The 17341-nt window shown below is 59.4% G+C and overlaps 3 protein-coding genes across 3 annotated transcripts in view; 1 reads left to right on the plus strand and 2 right to left on the minus strand.

Moving 5' to 3' along the window:
• Positions 1-3067, minus strand: part of Ttbk1 (tau tubulin kinase 1) — a 36655-nt gene extending 33588 nt beyond the window's left edge. The window contains 1 exon segment of the mRNA XM_048347732.1: positions 3059-3067. The gene's annotated coding sequence lies outside the window, so the exon portion shown is untranslated.
• Positions 108-12124, plus strand: Dnph1 (2'-deoxynucleoside 5'-phosphate N-hydrolase 1). The gene is made up of 5 exons (XM_048349193.1): positions 108-140; positions 9575-9911; positions 11517-11585; positions 11698-11808; positions 11943-12124. The coding sequence occupies exons 1-5, from the start codon at positions 108-110 to the stop codon at positions 12074-12076; spliced, it is 684 nt and encodes a 227-aa protein (XP_048205150.1). The 3' UTR covers positions 12077-12124.
• Positions 12125-12919: 795 nt separating this feature from the next.
• The window catches only part of Cul9 (cullin 9), a 35548-nt gene continuing 31126 nt past the window's right edge, over positions 12920-17341 (minus strand). The window contains exons 32-41 of the mRNA XM_048347733.1: positions 16753-16893; positions 16509-16673; positions 16260-16423; positions 15620-15713; positions 15153-15227; positions 14965-15075; positions 14776-14893; positions 14448-14581; positions 13414-13487; positions 12920-13339 (exon numbers count right to left, since the gene is read on the minus strand). Of these exons, the coding sequence (XP_048203690.1) occupies positions 13126-13339; positions 13414-13487; positions 14448-14581; positions 14776-14893; positions 14965-15075; positions 15153-15227; positions 15620-15713; positions 16260-16423; positions 16509-16673; positions 16753-16893 (1290 nt within the window). The 3' untranslated portion in view covers positions 12920-13125. The remainder of the gene's footprint in view (positions 13340-13413; positions 13488-14447; positions 14582-14775; positions 14894-14964; positions 15076-15152; positions 15228-15619; positions 15714-16259; positions 16424-16508; positions 16674-16752; positions 16894-17341) is intronic.

Raw genomic sequence — 17341 nt, forward strand, 5'->3', positions numbered from 1 at the left:
GGAGGGAGGCGCGGCGGTGAGCGGCGGGGCCGCGGGCCGTCCACCAGGCCGACGGGGGGGGGGGGGGAGCTCCCTTCCTAGGACCCCCCCGGGGGGGGGGGCGGCAGATGCCCCCGGTTACTGGGGACCTCCGAGTGGAGGTCAGTGACTGGAGATGTGAACATCAGCAAGAGATAAAAGTAAAGTACAAAAGGAGAGGACACTGACCTCTGAACAAACCACAGGGCGAAGAACTTACCCAAGGAGACATGTGCGAAGGAATGTGGGCAAGACTCACTTACCCAGGGGAATTACTAGACTGTGCAGAGGAGACCTGCTCACAAGGACCGGTGTGAGGGACTCCGAGGTCCTAGCACCCACGTGTTTCCTGAGCCACACAATACCCGTGGAGCTGAGCCTTGGGGCCCTGGGGAAAAGGGAAGACCTGCTACCCAAGGGGTGGTCCATGGAGAGGCTGGTGACAGTGACCTGCTAATCAGCCATGGAGATGTGATCATCATGAGATGACATGCATGTCGGCCTCTTAAGGATGGTGCTGGGGCGGAGGGGTTTGCAGCCGCTGAGTGGCTCAGGCCATTATCCCACTGGGAGCTGACCCCACTGAGCGCCGCAGGGCTGGGGAGCTGGGGTGTGAGTCAGGGGTGAGGATCTCAGAAGAGTGGCAGCCCTGTGGCCACTCCAGAGACACGGAGGGGAGCGAATTGGTGAGCGCGGGACAGTGGGAGCAATCTAACAGAAAGAATGGGGAAACGGCAGGGAGCAAGTCTGGGTGAGCAGTGGGTGAACCTCTAATCACACCTTTCTGGGGCTGTTTAAGAATCAGCTAGAAGGAACCCAGTTTCTGCTACATTCGGGTAATAGCAGTTGGATATCCGAGAAAGTATCTCAATTGTGAGAGGTAGGAAAGCTAGGCACACGTGACACAGGTGTGCATGTGTACACATCCATGTGTGTCCCTGTGCAAGGATCCCCCTGTGTCTTTGTCTGGTGTCTATCAGGGTGTCTGTGTGTTTTCCATGCCTATGTGTCTGTATATGCACGGTGTGTCTGAGATTTGTCTCTCTGTGTGTTTGTGTTATTGTTATCATAAAGGTGATTTGCAGGTGGGTTAGAGTTAAATAAGTCAGGTAATGAGTACATTGCTTTTTGGACATTGTCACCCTTTGTGTGTTTTTCTGTGTGCTTTGTGTCTGTCTGCGCTGTTGCACACATGGAAGCAAAGGGCTTTCTGAGATCTCCATCAACCTAGCCCAAGCCCAGGGTTTATAACAGGATCTTTGCATCTTCTCTTCCCCCTATACTTTTTTGCATGCATGCTGCTGTTCTGTCACTGTGACCCTGAAGAGTCCCACAGAAGAGAAACAAGAAGTCCCTTAGGATGGGGACGGGGAATAGGTTGGAGATGGAAGAGGAGGGAAGTACCTAAAGCTGCCTGTGGATGTGGTGGGCACTGTACAAACCTGACTTCCTTTGAGGTGGAATAATTTCCCGGGCTCCATGCCTAGAAATCTTGGTAAGGGCAGAATGGATGTGAAGGTTTGGAGACATCCTTAAACAGGTCAGAGTTGGACATGTGGAGAAGAAATAACTCTTTCTTGACATGACTAAATCGCGCTGTTCCCTCCACTCCATTCTCCCCTCTTGCCCAAATGGGATATGGGGCACTAGAAATTTGGGGGGGCAGTGAGGGCAATGTGCTCAAGACCCTGGGTTCAGCCCCACAGAACCACAAAAGCCGTCTGTTAAGCACAACATAAGAAGAAGCTGAGCTGGGTGACCCGGGCTGAGCCTTCCGGAAGCTGGACTGATGAAGAAAGTCTGTGTCCTGCTCCATACCTAGGCAAATCTAACAGGCGAGGTGGGGAAAGGAAGACTTGCCTACCTCTGTCCACATGTGTCTCAGAGGACTATGCCAGGCTGGGTTTGAAAACACAAAGGAAACCTTGTCCTACCTGCCATCTCAGGTCCCTTGGATGTGCAGAGACAAAGGGTCTGCAGAGGGTTCTGTGAATGTCCCTTAAAGACCACATGTATGAAGCCCGCCTGTAATCCTAGGAGCTCAGGAGGCTGAGATCTGAGGACTGTGGTTCAAAACCAGCCCAGGCAGGGGGAAAAAAAAATCTGTGAGCCTCTTATTTCCAGTTACCCACCAAAGAACTAGAACTATGGCTAAAGTGGTAGAGCATCAGCCTTGAGCAAGAAAAGCTAAGGGATAGTGCTCGGAACTGAGTTCAAGCCCTAGTATTGGCAAAAAAAAAAAAAAAGAGAGAAGAAAGGGAAGGAAGGAAGGAAGGAAGGAAGGAAGGAAGGAAGGAAGGAAGGAAGGAAGGAAGGGGAAAGGAAAGGAAAAAGAAAGGACTTCAGCTGTGTGAGACTTGGGGACCGGAGGTGGCCCGGCAGGCAGAAGCCCGGAGCTGGGCGTGCAGCGGCGTGTGTGCCCGTGTGCCCTCGGTGCCCAGCACCTGTTCAGGTGTGAGCCACGTGTGTGTGTGTGTGTGTGTGTGAGTCCGGGAGCGCAGGTAGGGAAAGGCGAGGCAGCCCGGGGCGGGGCGGGAGCGGCGCCGCGGAAGGGCAGGGACGGCGAGTAACGGGATGGGAGGAGGGGGTTGGGCCGGCCCGGGGCCGGTAAGGGCTGCGGGGCGCCCCGGGGCCCGGCCAGGGGAGGGAGGCGGAGGCCCGGGGGGGCTCCGGGGGGGCGCGGGGAGCCCCGGGGAGCGGGGCTGGGGAGAGATGACTGGTCTGGGGCGACCGAGCCGGGTGAGGCCGCGGGGGCCGCGGCCGGGGCGGGCGGAGAGGCGCCCCGCGGCGCCCCGGAGGCGGGCCGGCGAGGGTGGGCCTCCGTGCGGGCCCCGGGCCGCCCCAGGCCTCGGCCGCGGCCCCGGCGGGTAGGCCGGCGTCCCCGGTCCGGCGGGCCCTGAGCCGGGCCGGCCCGCCGGGAGCGGAGCCCAGCCGGGGACCCCGCGAGCCCCCCGGGAAGGAGCCCCCCGGCCCGCCCCGGCCCGGCCCGGCCCCGGCCCCCGCCCGCCCGCCCGCCGGGCCCCGCCCCGCCCCGCCTCACCTGCTCAGGGCCCGCGGCGGCGGCGGCGGCGGCGGCGGCCCGGGGCGGCGCATCCCCCGGGCCCCGGGCGGGGCGGGGGCGGCTCAGCGCGGCGCGGGGCGGCCCGCTCCCTCCGGCGGCGGCGGCGGCGGCGGCGAGGGCGGCGAGGGCGGCGGCGGCCTCCCGACCCGGACCATCCCGGCCCGGCCCGGCCCGGATCCTCCTCGGGCGACGGCCGCGGCGGCGGCGGCGGCGGCGGCGGCGGCGCGGGGAGCTGCCCACAATGCACCGCGCCGCCAGCATCAGCACCAGCCCTGACATCACCGCCCCGCCGCCCGCCCTGACATCACGGCCGCCGCTGACATCACGCGCCGCCCGGGACCCCGGGGCCCGCGGGCTCCGCAGCCCCCCCCCCCCCCCGCCGTCCTGGCCGCGAACGCCCGCCGCCTCCCCGACCTCCCTTCCCGGTACTCATCTCGGGGTGTCTGAGGAAGGCCCCGCCGTCGTCGCTCCGGGGTGGGCCTGCACCCCTGCTCCCCGCGTCCCCCCTGCGCCCCGCGTCCCCCCTGCGCCCCTCCTTCCTCCCGCCCTTCAGCCCTTCAGCCAGCGCAGAGGAGCGCGGGGGGCTCAGGCCGGTGACCCTCACTACTCCACCTGAGGACTGGGGGTCAAAGCCAGCCGGCCCAGGACCAACCGCCCATGACACCCTTTTCTCCAATTAACCTCCAGAATGCCGGAAGGGGAGCTTGGGCTCCAGTGGTGGGGTGCTAGGCTTGAGCAAAAAAGAAAAAAGCTCCCCCAGACCCTGAGCTCTGGCCCCAGGACTGGAACACACACACACACACACACACACACAGAGACACACAGACACACACACACACCCCTCTTTAATAACCACTATTTACTTCTGCCACTTTTAACTTTATGTGTATTAGTTTAATCTTTATAACTGCCCCACAAGGTAAGAATGCTGTTGTTGTTGTTGTTTGTTGGTTTGTCTTTTGTCTTTTCTTTTTTGGTACTGGGGACGGAACCCAGGACGCTGCACTTGCTAGGCAAGCGCTTTGCCACTGAGCTCCATCCCAGTCCAATAAGAATACTATTGTTATCTGTTAGTAGACCCGGAAATCAAGCTACAGAGCGGTTAAATGGTTTGCATTAGATTACACAGTTGGCAAATGGTAGCGCTTAGATCCAAACTCTGACTCCAAAGTCCATAAACCTGACTACCCCCCCCCACCTCCACCCCACCGGAGCAAGGATCCTTAAGTCTGTGAGGAGTAGTCAAAGGAGACTTCTCAGAGGAGGCATTTTCAAAGCAGTTTGATAGATTGGTGGTGATTTGCCAACAGACCAGTGCAGCCAGGCCTAAAGAAGGGAGAAACGTCCAGGAGAAGAAGGAACCATGAAGCTGGGGAGATGGGGCTACCATCATGAAGTGCCTTGTGTGTTGTGACAGAATTGGATTTTTACTCCTTTGTTTCAGAGTAGATACTTCAGTGAGTTACTCAGATCCCCCTTCAAAATCTAGGTGGGAGACTAAGTTCAATGGAGAGCCCTTGCTAAGCGTGTTCAGTCCCCAGGACTGCATGAAGTCTAGGTATTCTTGCCCCAACTGCGGGAGGCCTGGAGGATGAACAACCTAGCAGTGGCTTTGCTCAGTTTCTTGGGGCATCCCATGTCTAGGGCCATTCTGTGTACATAGAAAGGCCCGGCCCACTTCACCCCAACTTGGGACAGCTCTGAAAAACTATGATAGCAAGGAAAATCAGAGTTTGAAATCTGCCCCAGGAAGAAGTTAGTAAGAACAAGGGGGCGGGGGGTAAGGGAGGGGGCGCTGGTCCAAGCCTGTAATCCCAGCTGTACAGAAAGTAAAAGTAGGAGAACCAGCTAAGTGCTGGTGGCTCACATTGTAATCCTAGCTACTCAAGAGACAGACCTCAGGCTCCCAGTTCAAAGCCAGTCTGGGCAGGAAAGTGCATGAGACAGATCTCCAATTAGCTATCAGAAAACTGGAAGTGGAGCTGTGGCTCAAAGTGTTAGAGTACTAGCCTTGAGCAGAAATGTTCAGGGACAGCACCCCATGACTGACAGAAAAAAAGGACCCAGGCCAGCTCCAGGTAAAAACTCAAGACTTTATCTGCAAAATAACTAAAGCAGCCAGGAACTTGTGGCTCATGTCTGTACTCTGCTACTCAAGAGGCTGAGCCCTGCGAATCAAAGTTTAAAGCTATGTAGGCTGAAAGTTTGTGAGACTCTTATCTCTAACTAATGAGCAAAAAGTAAGAAATGGAGGTAGAGTGTGCCAACCTTGAGCAGAAAGGCTAAGCAAGAGTGTAAGTTATTGACCAGGCATTGGTGGCTCACATCTATGCTCTTAGCTACTCAGGAAGCTGAGATTTGAGGACTGAGGTTCAAAACCAGGCTATCTCTCTTGTTTTGTTTAGTTTCTGATGTAGGATAAGTGTTCATAGCTATAAGCTTTCCTCTTAGCATTGCCTTTGCTATATTCTAAAGGTTCTGGTAGAGTGCTTTTTCTTTTGTGTGTGTGTGGCCTCTGGGAGCTTTTGGATAGCACTTGATTTCCATATCTTGAATGCTGTGGTGTACAAGTGGCTGCCCGTGTCATTTAGAGATTGTTCAATTGTTTTGGATCACGACTCAGAAGCAGGATTGCTGGATCATAGTTGTTGCACCATTTAAATTCCTACCAATAGTGCTTAACGGTTCAAATTCTTCCACAATCTCACTGACACTTTTTTGGTTTTGGTTTTGTTTTGTTTTGTTTTGCAAGTCCTGGGCTTGAATTTATGCCAGGGCGCTGTTCCCAGCCTTCTTTTGCTCAAGGCTAGCGCTCTACCACTTGAGCCACAGCGCCACTTCCAGCTTTTTTGGTGGCTAACTGGAGATAACAGTCTCATGGACTTTCCTGCCCAAGTTGGCATTGAACTGTGATCCTCAGATCTCAGCCTCCTGAGTAGATAGGATGACAGCCGTGAGCCCCCAGGGCCCAGTGTCACGGACACTGTAGTCTTTACTTATATATCATCAATACTCATATGGAACATTTTTTTTTCCATAGACCTGTTGGCTATTTGTCTGTCTTCATTGGAGAAGAAATATCCATTTAAGTCTTTCGTCCATTTATTAATTGCAATTTTATTTATTTATTTATTTATTTATTTATTTATTTATTTATTTATTGTCAGTCATGGGGTTTGAACTCAGGGCCTGGGCACTGTGAAATGACAGGTCTCGACCATCCCAGAGGACCATGCGGAGATAATCACAGGCAGGAGAAGAAGGTTCATAAGGAGGTTTATTAGTGGGGCCATAGTTCCCACGGGAGAGGGAGCTACATGGCGACTGCACCTTATCCAGGTGGCAGCTTCTTTCTCTGGGGGTAAAGGGGAAGTAGGTAGGTAGTGAGTAGGAGTGGCTCATTAGGTATGGGTGGATCTGGGGGCTAGTGGGAGGAGCTGAGGACCTGAGGCTAGGGAAATGCTAACACTCTGTCCCTGAGCTCTTTTGCTCAAGGCTACAGTTTGAGCCACAGCGCTACTTCTGGTTTTCTGGTGGTTTACTCGAAATTAGAATCTCACGGACTTTCCTGCCCTGGCTGGCTCTGAACTGAGATCCTGAGCTCTCAGCTTCCTGAGCAGTGAGGATTACAGGAGTGAGCCTCTCACGTCCAGCTGGAATGTTTGTGCTTCTCATTGATAGGAGTTTCTTAGATATTTTGGAAATAACCCCTTATATATGGTTTGCAAATATTTTTTTTCCATGCGTTTTACAGTTTTAGGCCTTACATTTAAGTCTTTGGTGCATTTTGCCTGGATATTTGTGTAAGGAAGGAATCTAATTTAGTCTACAGTTTACACAGAGGCAAATCCCCACCACCACTTGTTAAAAGGACTACCCTTGCCCCATGGTTTATTCCTCTTGTCAATGATAAGTTTGGCCAGGTGCCAATGGCTCACACCTGTAATCCTTGCGACCCAGGAGGCTAAGATCTGAAGATTGCTGGTCTAAGCCAGCCTGAGCAGGAAAGTTCATGAGACTCTTATCTCCAATGAACCACCAGAAAACCAGAAGTGGTGCTATGGGTCAAAGTAGTAGAGCAATAGCCTTGAGCAAGAGAGTTCAAGGACAGTGCCCAGGCCCAGAGTTAAAGCCCCACAACCCACAACAAATAAAAATAAAAGATCAGTTGGCCTTATTTTTTTCAGCTTTCCATTCTGCTCCTTTGGGCTCTCTATCTATCTATATTTACTCTAGTATCATGCTGAGTTCTATACTATAGTACCAGAGTTCTATAATATGTTTTGAATCTGGAAGTGCACAATATAGATGGTCCCGAAGGACATTGTGTTAAGCGAGATAAGTTAGCCACAGGAGGAGAGATATTGTATAAACTCAAGCTATAGGCCTTATCTGTGGTAGTCAGACTCACAGGCGCAGACGGTAGTGATTTTCTAAGGCTAGGGCATGGGGGGACTAGGAGTTGTTGAATGAATGTAACATATTACTTAGGTTACATGAATCAATTCTACAAACCCACTGTCCAGTGCACTGTCTATACCCAACAATAAGGTACGATGCACCTCAACATGTGTTAAGTGCTGGACGGAGGTGGCTCACATCTGTAACCCCAGCTAATCAGGAGGCTGAGAGCTGAGGATCATGATTTGAAGCCAGACCAGGCAGAAAAATTCTCAAGACTCTTATATTCAATTAACCAGCAAAACGCTGGAAGTGGGGGTCTGGATCAAGTGGTAGAACACCAGCCTTGAATTAAAAAAAAAAAAAAAAACAACTAAGTAAAAGCTCAAGACCTTGAGCTAAAGCCCCAGAACTAGCACTGGCACTAAGAAAAAACAAGGGTGTGTGTATGATTACATCTTAAGTGTTCTTACCATGGAAATCAAAACTTTGGGAGGTGTTGGATATGTTATTAGCATCATTATTGTCATGTAGTTGCAGGGTTTTGCATGTATACAAATTCATCAGGTCATGCACATTAAATATGTACAGGTCTTTATGTGTACTTATACCTCAATAAAGCTCTCTAAAAACAGCAGTGGTGAGTAGAAATACACTGAAATCTTTCTGCCTTCCTTTCTATTTAGCACCTAAGTTATTACTGTAAAGACAGGCACTGGTGGCTCACACCTATAATCCTAACTACTCAGGAGGCTGAGATCTTAGAACTGAGGTTTGAAGCCATCCAGGCAGGAAACTCTGTTGAGACTCAAAAGCTTGGGGACAGTTCAAGGCCCTAGGACCAGCACACACACACACACACACACACACACACACACACACACATACACACACATTATTACTGTGGTTGGGTACGAGTGGCTTATTCCTGTGATCTTTATACCTATTCAGGAGGCTAAGATCTAGAGGATTGAGGTTTGAAGCCAGCATAAGACAGAAAAGTTCAAGAAATTGCATTTCCAGGGGCTGGGGATATGGCCTAGTGGCAAGAGAGCTTGCCTCCCATACATGAAGCCCTAGGTTTGATTCCCCAGCACCACATATACAGAAAAAACAGCCAGAAGGGGCGCTGTGGCTCAGGTGGCAAAGTGCTGGCCTTGAGCTGGAAGAAGCCAGGGACAGTGCTCAGGCCCTGAGTCCAAGGCCCAGGACTGGCCAAAAAAAAAAAAAAAAGAAATTGCATTTCCAATTAACTAAAAAATAGAGTTGAAGGCATGGCTCAAATGGTAAAGCATCAGCTGTGTTTAGATTCAAACTCTGGTACAGGAAATAAATTATTACCATGTCTTTTGTCTATGATCTCATACTTTGGTATTTCTGTCACTTTTTTTTTTGCCAGTCCTGGGCCTTGAACTCAGGGCCTGAGCACTGTCCCTGGCTTCTTTTTGCTCAAGGCTAGCACTCTGCCCCTTGAACCACAGCGCCACTTCTGGCTGTTTTCTGTGTATGTGGTGCTGAGGAATCGAACCCAGGGCTTCATGCATGCTAGGTGAACACTCTACCGCTGAGCCACCTTCCCAGCCCTTTTGTCACTATTTTTGTCAAGAAGATGATGATGGCCCTGTGCTGGGGACAGGGACGGGAGGCTGAGTGTCACAGGGCTCTGTGCCGCGCGTGCCCTGGTTTCGTTTGAATTGTTTCTCGTGTATTCATGCTATTTTCATAATAAAATGAGTGTGCACACCGTCAGTGCCGGGTGTTTTGGGTTCTCACATAGCTTTTGTTATAAAGGTGATAGAAGTCAGGTAGTGAGCACGTTTCTTTTTGGGCAACATCACACCTTCCTTCACTCTCTCCCAGAGAATCATTGTGCGTGTGAGTGTGCACGTGTCAGCGTGCGCGTGTGAGTGTGCGCGCGTGAGCGTGCGTGTGAGTGTGCACGCATTTGAGTGTGTGCACGCGTGCACGTGCACGTGTGGGTGTGTGCACGTGCGAGTGTGCACGTGTGAGTGTGAGCACGTGTGAGTGTGTGCACGCGTGTGCATGTGCAGTCACCCGCACCTCTCCTTTCCGGGTCCCCCCCCCCGTTCCCAGGCGCTGGGGCCGGCGGGGCTGGCGGGCGCCCCGGGCCTGGGCAGCGGGCAGCGCGGGGTGGTCCGGGCGGCCCCCGGGGGCGGATCCGCCGCGTCCTCCCGGGCTCCGCCCCCGCCGGGCCCGGCCGCACTGCGGAGCGGGCACCGGGCGGTCACGTGGGCGGCGATGGCGGCGGCGGCGGCGGCCGGGGCGCCGCGGGGCCCCCGCCTGTACTTCTGCGGGAGCATCCGCGGCGGGCGCGCCGACCGGGCGCTGTACGGGCGCATCGTGCGGCGGCTGCGGCGCTTCGGGGCGGTGCTCACCGAGCACGTGGCGGCCGCGGGGCTGGGCGAGCACGGTGCGGGGCCGGGGGGGGGGTGGAGGGGACCCCGGGCGGACCCCACCCTCCGGCTGTCCCCGGACGAAGCCCCCCAAAGCCCCGCGTGGAGCTGGGGTTCGGGCGGGGGCCCAGGCTGATGGCAAGCCTCTGAACTCAAGGCAACCTCCGACCTCCCTCCCCAGCCTCTGTGTGAGCTCCCTCCCTCCCCCCTCCCCAGCCTCTGTGTGAGCTCCCCCCTTCCCCCCTCCCCAGCCTCTGTGTGAGCTCCCCCCTTCCCCCCTCCCCAGCCTCTGTGTGAGCTCCCCCCTTCCCCCCTCCCCAGCCTCTGTGTGAGCTCCCCCCTTCCCCCCTCCCCAGCCTCTGTGTGACAGCTCCCCCCCTTCCCCCCTCCCCAGCCTCTGTGTGAGAGCTCCCCCCCTTCCTCCCTCCCCAGCCTCTGTGAGAGCTCCCCCCCTTCCCCCCTCCCCAGCCTCTGTGTGAGAGCTCCCCCCCTTCCTCCCTCCCCAGCCTCTGTGAGAGCTCCCCCCCCCCCCGCCTCCCTCCCCAGCCTCTGTGTGAGAGCTCCCCCCCCCACCTCCCTCCCCAGCCTCTGTGAGAGCTCCCCCCCTCCCTCCCCAGCCTCTGTGTGAGAGCTCCCCCCTTCCCCCCTCCCCAGCCTCTGTGAGAGCTCCCCCCCTCCCTCCCCAGCCTCTGTGTGAGAGCTCCCCCCCTCCCTCCCCAGCCTCTGTGTGAGAGCTCCCCCCTTCCCCCCTCCCCAGCCTCTGTGAGAGCTCCCCCCCCCCGCCTCCCTCCCCAGCCTCTGTGTGAGAGCTCCCCCCCCAGCCTGTGTGAGAGCTCCCCCCCTCCCTCCCCAGCCTCTGTGTGAGAGCTCCCCCCCTCCCTCCCCAGCCTCTGTGTGAGAGCTCCCCCCCACCTCCCTCCCCAGCCTCTGTGTGAGAGCTCCCCCCCTCCCTCCCCAGCCTCTGTGTGAGAGCTCCCCCCTCCCCTCCCTCCCCAGCCTCTGTAAGAGCTCCCCCCCTCCTCCCTCCCCAGCCTCTGTGTGAGAGCTCCCCCCCTCTCCCTCCCCAGCCTCTGTGTGAGAGCTCCCCCCCTCTCCCTCCCCAGCCTCTGTGTGAGAGCTCCCCCCCCCCCCCAGGTCCTGGGGTTGAACTCAGTGCCGGGCCACTGTCCCTGAGCTTCAGCAGGAGGTTAGTGCTGTACTACCGGAGCCACAGCTCCACGTCCGGCTGTGTGTGTGTGTGTGTGTGTGTGTGTATGTGTGTGTGTGTGTGTGTAATTGGAGGTTAGAGTCTCACAGACTTCCCTGCCCAGGCTGGCTTTGAACTGCCATCTTTAGACCTCAGCGTCCTGAGTCGCTTGGATTACAGGCCTGAGCCCCCTCCTTCCCTTCTGGCCAATGTCCATGCACCCCTCCCCAGTCGCTTGCACCCCTAGGGCGACTCCTGCGGCCCCAACCCGCCCCCTTGCACAGGGTAGAGTGTTTCCTTGTGCTTCCCATTCGCCGTCCCTTTTGGAGGGTCCAGGCGTTGAGCTGGCCCCTCCCTGAGGAGGGGGGGGGGGGACGAGGACCTAGGGGCTGCCGAGCCGGGGCAGGCGTCCTGGACCGGCCTCCTTCACCCACAGGAGAGGAGGATGCTGGGGGCGACGGGCACATCCACGCGCGGGACATGGCGTGGCTGCAGCAGGCCGACGGTGAGCGCCTCCCCCCGGGAGGGTGGACTCCTGGGGCCCGGACTCCACACCTAGACGGGGCGCCCTAGAATTCCCTCCCCACAGCGAGCGGAGCCCTCCTCCTCCTCCCCAGTGGTCGTGGCGGAGGTGACGCAGCCCTCCTTGGGGGTCGGCTACGAGCTGGGCCGCGCCGTGGCCCTGCAGAAGAAAATCCTGTGCCTGTTCCGCCCCCGATCTGGCCGAGGTGAGCGCCCCAATCTTCCTCCAGGGCTTTTGTGAACCCTGCTGCTCCTTCCTTGGTGGCTGGGGCGGCTGTGAAGTGGGGGGCTGTGAAAGGGAGGTGGCTTCACCCCCTTCCCCACCCCTGCTCCCTACCAGTGCTTTCGGCCATGATCCGGGGAGCTGCGGACGGCTCGAGGTTCCAGGTGTGGGACTATGAGGAGGAGGAGGTGGAGGCCACGCTGGACCGATACTTTGAGGCTGACCCTCCTGTGCCGGTGGCCATCCAGTGACCCGGCGGCTGGACTGACCCCCCCCCCCCATTAAACCTTCTGACCTCCCGTGTGGCTCTTGTATCCTCCGGCCCCGCTTGGTTTAATTGGTCTGGGGTGGAGCAAGAGTGGAGCAGCGGAACTCGGTCGTAGCCTTTCCCGCCCAGCTCCGTTGTTTGTTGTGTTATTTGCAGTGTTTGGGCCTCAGACTTACTTGGTTTGCTTGTTTGGTGCTCTACCACTTGAGCCACGCCCCCCAACTGTACTTTTTGTTGCTTATGTTGTAGATGGAGTCTCTCAGACTCCTCTGCCCAGGCTGGCTTCAACCCAAGACCCTTCCGATCTCAGCCTCCTGGTTAGCTAGTATTACAGGCATTAGCCACGGGCTCATTTTCGGGTGCCGCAGACTCTAAACAGCTACCTGTCAGCTGCTCAGGCGCACTGCGGAGCTGGAGGGGGCAGGTGTGGGCTGGGCACTCCTCCGGCACCTCAGGAGCCAGGCTGGATGTGAACCCGGCCTGGACCACACACACCTTGGCCTCGTGTCAGCTTAGGTCAGGTGGGTCTGCTGTGGGCCGTCTGGGAGAAAAATCTGGAAGGCTAAAGAAAACAGCAAATCAGCTGGGCACCAGTGGCTCCCGCTGTCATCCTAGCTACTCAGGAGGCTGAGATCTGAGGATCACTGTTCGAAGCCAGCTCGGGCAGCAAAGACCACGAGACTCATCTCCAATTAACCACCAGAAAAAGCCGGAAGGGGCGCCGTGGCTCAAGTGGCAGAGTGCTAGCCTTGAGCAAAAAGGAGCCAAGGACAGTGCCCAGGACTAGAGTTCAAGCCCCAGGACTGGCAAAAAGAGAACAGAAAATGAGGGGAGTTGGCTGGGAAGGAGGGGTCCAGGGGAGCTCCAGCGGCTGCCCCTGAGGCAGCTTCCAGAAAAATGTGTGAAAAAAAAAGGACCTTTATTCAGTAAACAGAAGAAGGTGTGTGGGCTCTGGGGACCCCCTCTCCCCTGCCCGTGAAACGCTCAACTCCCCACCCCCCTGCCCTCCGGTGCTCCCCGCGCTCGCCCCCCTCAGTCATAGGCCTCGTCGTCGTCTTCGTCCTCGTCGCCAAAGAAGAACGTCTCTCTGTCCAGGTTCTCCGACTCCTCGTCGTAGGAGAAGCTGTCGTTGTCCAGCTCCTCATCAAACTCCTGCTGCCACTCGGGCACATCGTCCTCGTCCTCCTCCTCCTCCTCCTCCTCCTCTTCCTCCTCCTCTGCTTCCAGCCCTGAGGAGCCCTGGGGTCTGGGAAGGGCCGCGGTGATCAGAGAAGGCCGCCCCCCCCCGCCCCCCCCCCGGGTCTGCCCAGTGCTACTCACTGGCTGTTGGGCACGTTGGATCCCTTCAGTTCCCGGGCGTCTGCGGACGGGCTCTGGAGACCCACCCGGAAGTCCTGCGAGGAGAGGGGGCGTGGAGCGGGCGCCCGCGGACAGACGCGGGGCCCTCCCCAAGCTGCCTGCCTGCGCTTTCACGCCCCGAGGCTCCCCGTGGGCACCGCGTGCTAAAGGCACTTGGCACGTGTTTGTGCCTTTTCTGCAGTCAGTGCCACCGAGGGCACAGGGTGCTCAGCACCTGTGACAGAGCGGGGGGGGGGGGGGGCGGAACCCGGGAGACCCCCACTCCAGGGATCCATCCCCCAGGGATTCCGAGTCCACATCTGGAGAGTTCGTTAGAAACAGCCTCTGAGTAGTTCCGAGATCTTCCGTGTGGGAAAACCAAGCCCTTTGTCTCGCAGGCTGCTGGGGAGCGGGAAAGGCGCCCGGGCCTCCCCCACCCCGGCCCTGGGACTGCGTGTCCCTCCCTGCGGGCTGGGGACCTGAGCGCAGCCGGGTGGCCTCCCCGGGGGCGGGGCCGGGAGGGTAGGGGGCGGGGCCGGGAGTGCCGGGCGCACCTGGGTGGAGTGCCGGGGGCGGGGCCGGGAGCGCCGGGCGCACCTGGGTGGAGGGGCGGGGGCGGGGCCCCGGGAGCGCAGGGGGCGGGGCCCCGGGAGCGCGGGCGCACCTGGGTGGAGTGCCGGGGGCGGGGCCGGGAGCGCGGGCGCACCTGGGTGGAGTGCCGGGGGCGGGGCCGGGAGCGCCGGGCGCACCTGGGTGGAGGGGCGGGGGCGGGGGCGGGGCCCCGGGAGCGCAGGGGGCGGGGCCCCGGGAGCGCGGGCGCACCTGGGTGGAGGGCCGGGGGCGGGGCCGGGAGCGCGGGCGCACCTGGGTGGAGTGCCGGGGGCGGGGCCGGGAGCGCGGGCGCACCTGGGTGGAGTGCCGGGGGCGGGGCCGGGAGCGCCGGGCGCACCTGGGTGGAGGGGCGGGGGCGGGGCCCCGGGAGCGCGGGGGGCGGGGCCCCGGGAGCGCGGGCGCACCTGGGTGGAGTGCTGCAGGATGGCCAGCAGCCGCTCCTGGATCCGCCGGAGCAGCTCCATGCCGGTGCTGAGGCACGCGGGCCGCAGGAGGCGCAGGGAGGAGGCCAGGTCTCCGCAGCGCAGCAGGGTCTCCTCTGCGGGGAGGGCGAGCAGGCGCGGGGCTGGCTCCCTTCTCCCGCCCCGATCCGGGCCCTCCTCCCGCCAGGGGCGGCCCGCCACCAGACGCCCTGCACATCCGTGGCCTGGGACCCGGGCAGCACGCACTGGGGCCTCGGGTGGGGGAGGCTGGCCGGGCGGCGGGCGCAGGACCGCGGCGGGCCGCGCTCACCCAGGAGGATCTGCAGGGCGTTGGTGTGCAGCTCCAGGTTCTCTGTCTGCTGCTCCACCACATCCATGTACTCCGTGTCCTGGCTGTAGAAGCTGTAGACGCAGGCGTAGGCCAGCACCTAGGGGAGCCCCCGTCAGCAATCCCCGCCTGAGGCCGGCCCCCGCGCCCCGCCCGTCCCTGCCCCCCCACCTTTCGAGCCTGTTCAAGGCCGCGGCAGGCGTCGTTGAGGAAGGTGAAGGACCTGGGCGGGGGCACTTCGTGGATGGCCGAGGCCTGGTTCCGCAGGTTGACCGCAAAGTCCTGTGCAAGGAAAGAAGGCGCTCGGCGCAGCCCCGCCATTCCAGCCCCCCGGCCTCCCCCACGGGGCTACCGCTCACCCGGGCCTGGTGATGGAAAGTGCACCGCTCATTATAGTCCTGGAACCGCTTCTCCTGGCGAGCCGCTTTGCTCACCTGTGGGGGGGGGGGGGGTGGCTGGCTACATGGCTTGTTTGCACAGGGTGCGGTTAAGAACTAGAACAGCCACTGCTCACAAGGCTCTGTCCACCCAGATGATTCCCATTTGGTCCTCCTGCCTGTGCAGCCCGCGTCCTACGAACCCCTTCGCGGGTGGAGGTGCTGAGGCTTGCTCCAGACTCCCTGCTCTGCCCGGCGCCCGCCCATCCCCGCCCTCCCCTGCCTCTCCATGGCCGCCTCCATGGGAGCGCTGTGATTCGGAAGAGGGAGACCCCGGGAAGGCAGGGAGGGTGTGCCCCCTCAGCGCACGCCACCCCTATGCCCGGGGCTGCCGGCGGCGGGGGCTTGTCCTGACGCCCCTCGGCCTCCCCGGGCGCCCCGCCCCTCACCATGGCCGAGCAGTTGTAGTAGTCCTTGTGATTCGGCTTCCAGGACTTGAGGCAGCGCCAGCAGAATCCGTGGTTACACTTGGCACAAGTCATGCTGGGAGGGAAGCACGCGGGTCAGAGGGCGCCGAGCCGTGGGCACGCCGGAGCAGGACACGCAAGGCCTCGGGCCTCGACCCCGTGCCGCGGGCACCCTGCGTCCGCGCTTCCCCGCAGGGGACGGGCTTAGAGGGGGGAAGGAAAGCCGGGGCAGGGCTCAGGTCTGCAGCCCTAGCTACCCGAGACTGAGGACTGTGGTTTGAAGCCAACACAGGAAGACAAACCTGAGAGACCTTTATCTCTAACTAAGCAGCAGAAGATGTAAGTGGAGGCATGGCCTAAGTGGTAAATCGCCAAGCAAGCTAGATCTCAGAGTCCTGAGTTCAATCCCTAGTACCGTGGCTGGCATGGATGTGCACACACGCACGCACGCGCACACACACACGGTAGGGGAAGGAACACCAAGATAAAGGAAGAAGCCATGGAGCAGGAGGTCACTGAGGGGTGATTGGTTGCATGAGCTTCATTACACCTCACACTGTCTCTTACTGGCAGCCCCCCCCTTCTCCTTTGTCCTCTGATGCCCCCAGCACCCCCTTCTTACTGCAGACACCCCTCGTTCTTCTCGATGGGAGCCTGACAGCTGGGGCAGCGTTTGGAGATGAGCTTGGCCAGGTGCTTGCTCTGGGCCTCCACGCTCATGCCGTCATAGTAGCCGCCATCGTCCACCCACTGAGACATGTGGCCACAGCTGGCGGGGTAGTGTGCCTGGAGCGGGAGGGAGGCGGGCACAGCTGAGCCGCGGCGGGGGCGGGAGTGGAAGGCTCCCGGGGGGGCCGGAGGGGGCACCCACCTCAGGGAAGCTGCAGTTGAAGCAGGATGCCCAGCCGCACTTGGAGCAGGTGGTCCCGCTGCCCAGGCCCTGGCGGCACAGGACGCGGTCGCAGCCCTGGGGGTTGGTGCACCACGTCAAGTTGGAGCAGCTTTCCACGTAGCCTCGCAGGAGGGCCTTCTCGTACTGTGGGCCACACGTGCCCCGTGAGGACGTGGCCGGCCGTCCCCCGGGGCTTCCCCTCGGGCTCGGGGGGAGGGCATACCTTGGAGATGACCTCCGGAGAGGAGACGATGGCGCGGATGAACGCGCCGGTGGGCTGGGCGGGGCAGTCGGCGATGGGGCAGGTACAATTCAGCACAAGGTTCTGCTCGATCCGAGTGGTCAGGTACTCATTCCAGCAGGACTGGGGGGGCACAAGGAGGGGCTGCTCAGAGAAGGGGGTGCTGCATCTCACCCTGCACTCTCCTCCCAGCCCCTGGCCACCGAGAAGGTCGGAGCCAGCCTGCCCCGAGGTCTGCTCCACGGGGTTTCCTGGGCGCTCACGATGTGAGGGGTTGGGTCTTGGTGTAATCACAATCACTGTTGGATGGCCATGGAGGAAGCGGGTGAAAAAAGAATCAAGAAAGGAAACTACTGAGAGGTCAGTGCTGTGTTCTGGCGTGTGTTTGAAGAGGCACAGTGCTCACAGGTGGCTCTTCTGAGAGGTGAGTGGACGCCTTCAAAATCTGAACAGACGTTAGCAGGCACGAGGCCTTGGGTTCAGTCTCCACTGCCAAACAGAACGGAATACTGGGAGGCGGTAGGGAACCATGGAAGGTGGGGTCTGGTTGGAGAAAGCCCGTCGCAGAGGG

The sequence above is a fragment of the Perognathus longimembris genome, chromosome 6, assembly GCF_023159225.1.
Source record: "Perognathus longimembris pacificus isolate PPM17 chromosome 6, ASM2315922v1, whole genome shotgun sequence".
Taxonomy (NCBI): Eukaryota; Metazoa; Chordata; class Mammalia; order Rodentia; family Heteromyidae; genus Perognathus; species Perognathus longimembris.

Excerpts from the sequence above, each read along its gene's own strand:
- Dnph1 (XM_048349193.1), top strand. The coding sequence starts at position 108 with ATGCCCCCGGTTACTGGGGACCTCCGAGTGGAG. Across the intron at positions 11,586-11,697 it reads GTGGCTGCAGCAGGCCGACG|TGGTCGTGGCGGAGGTGACG; the intron begins GTGAGCGCCTCC and ends CCTCCTCCCCAG. Across the intron at positions 11,809-11,942 it reads CCGCCCCCGATCTGGCCGAG|TGCTTTCGGCCATGATCCGG; the intron begins GTGAGCGCCCCA and ends GCTCCCTACCAG.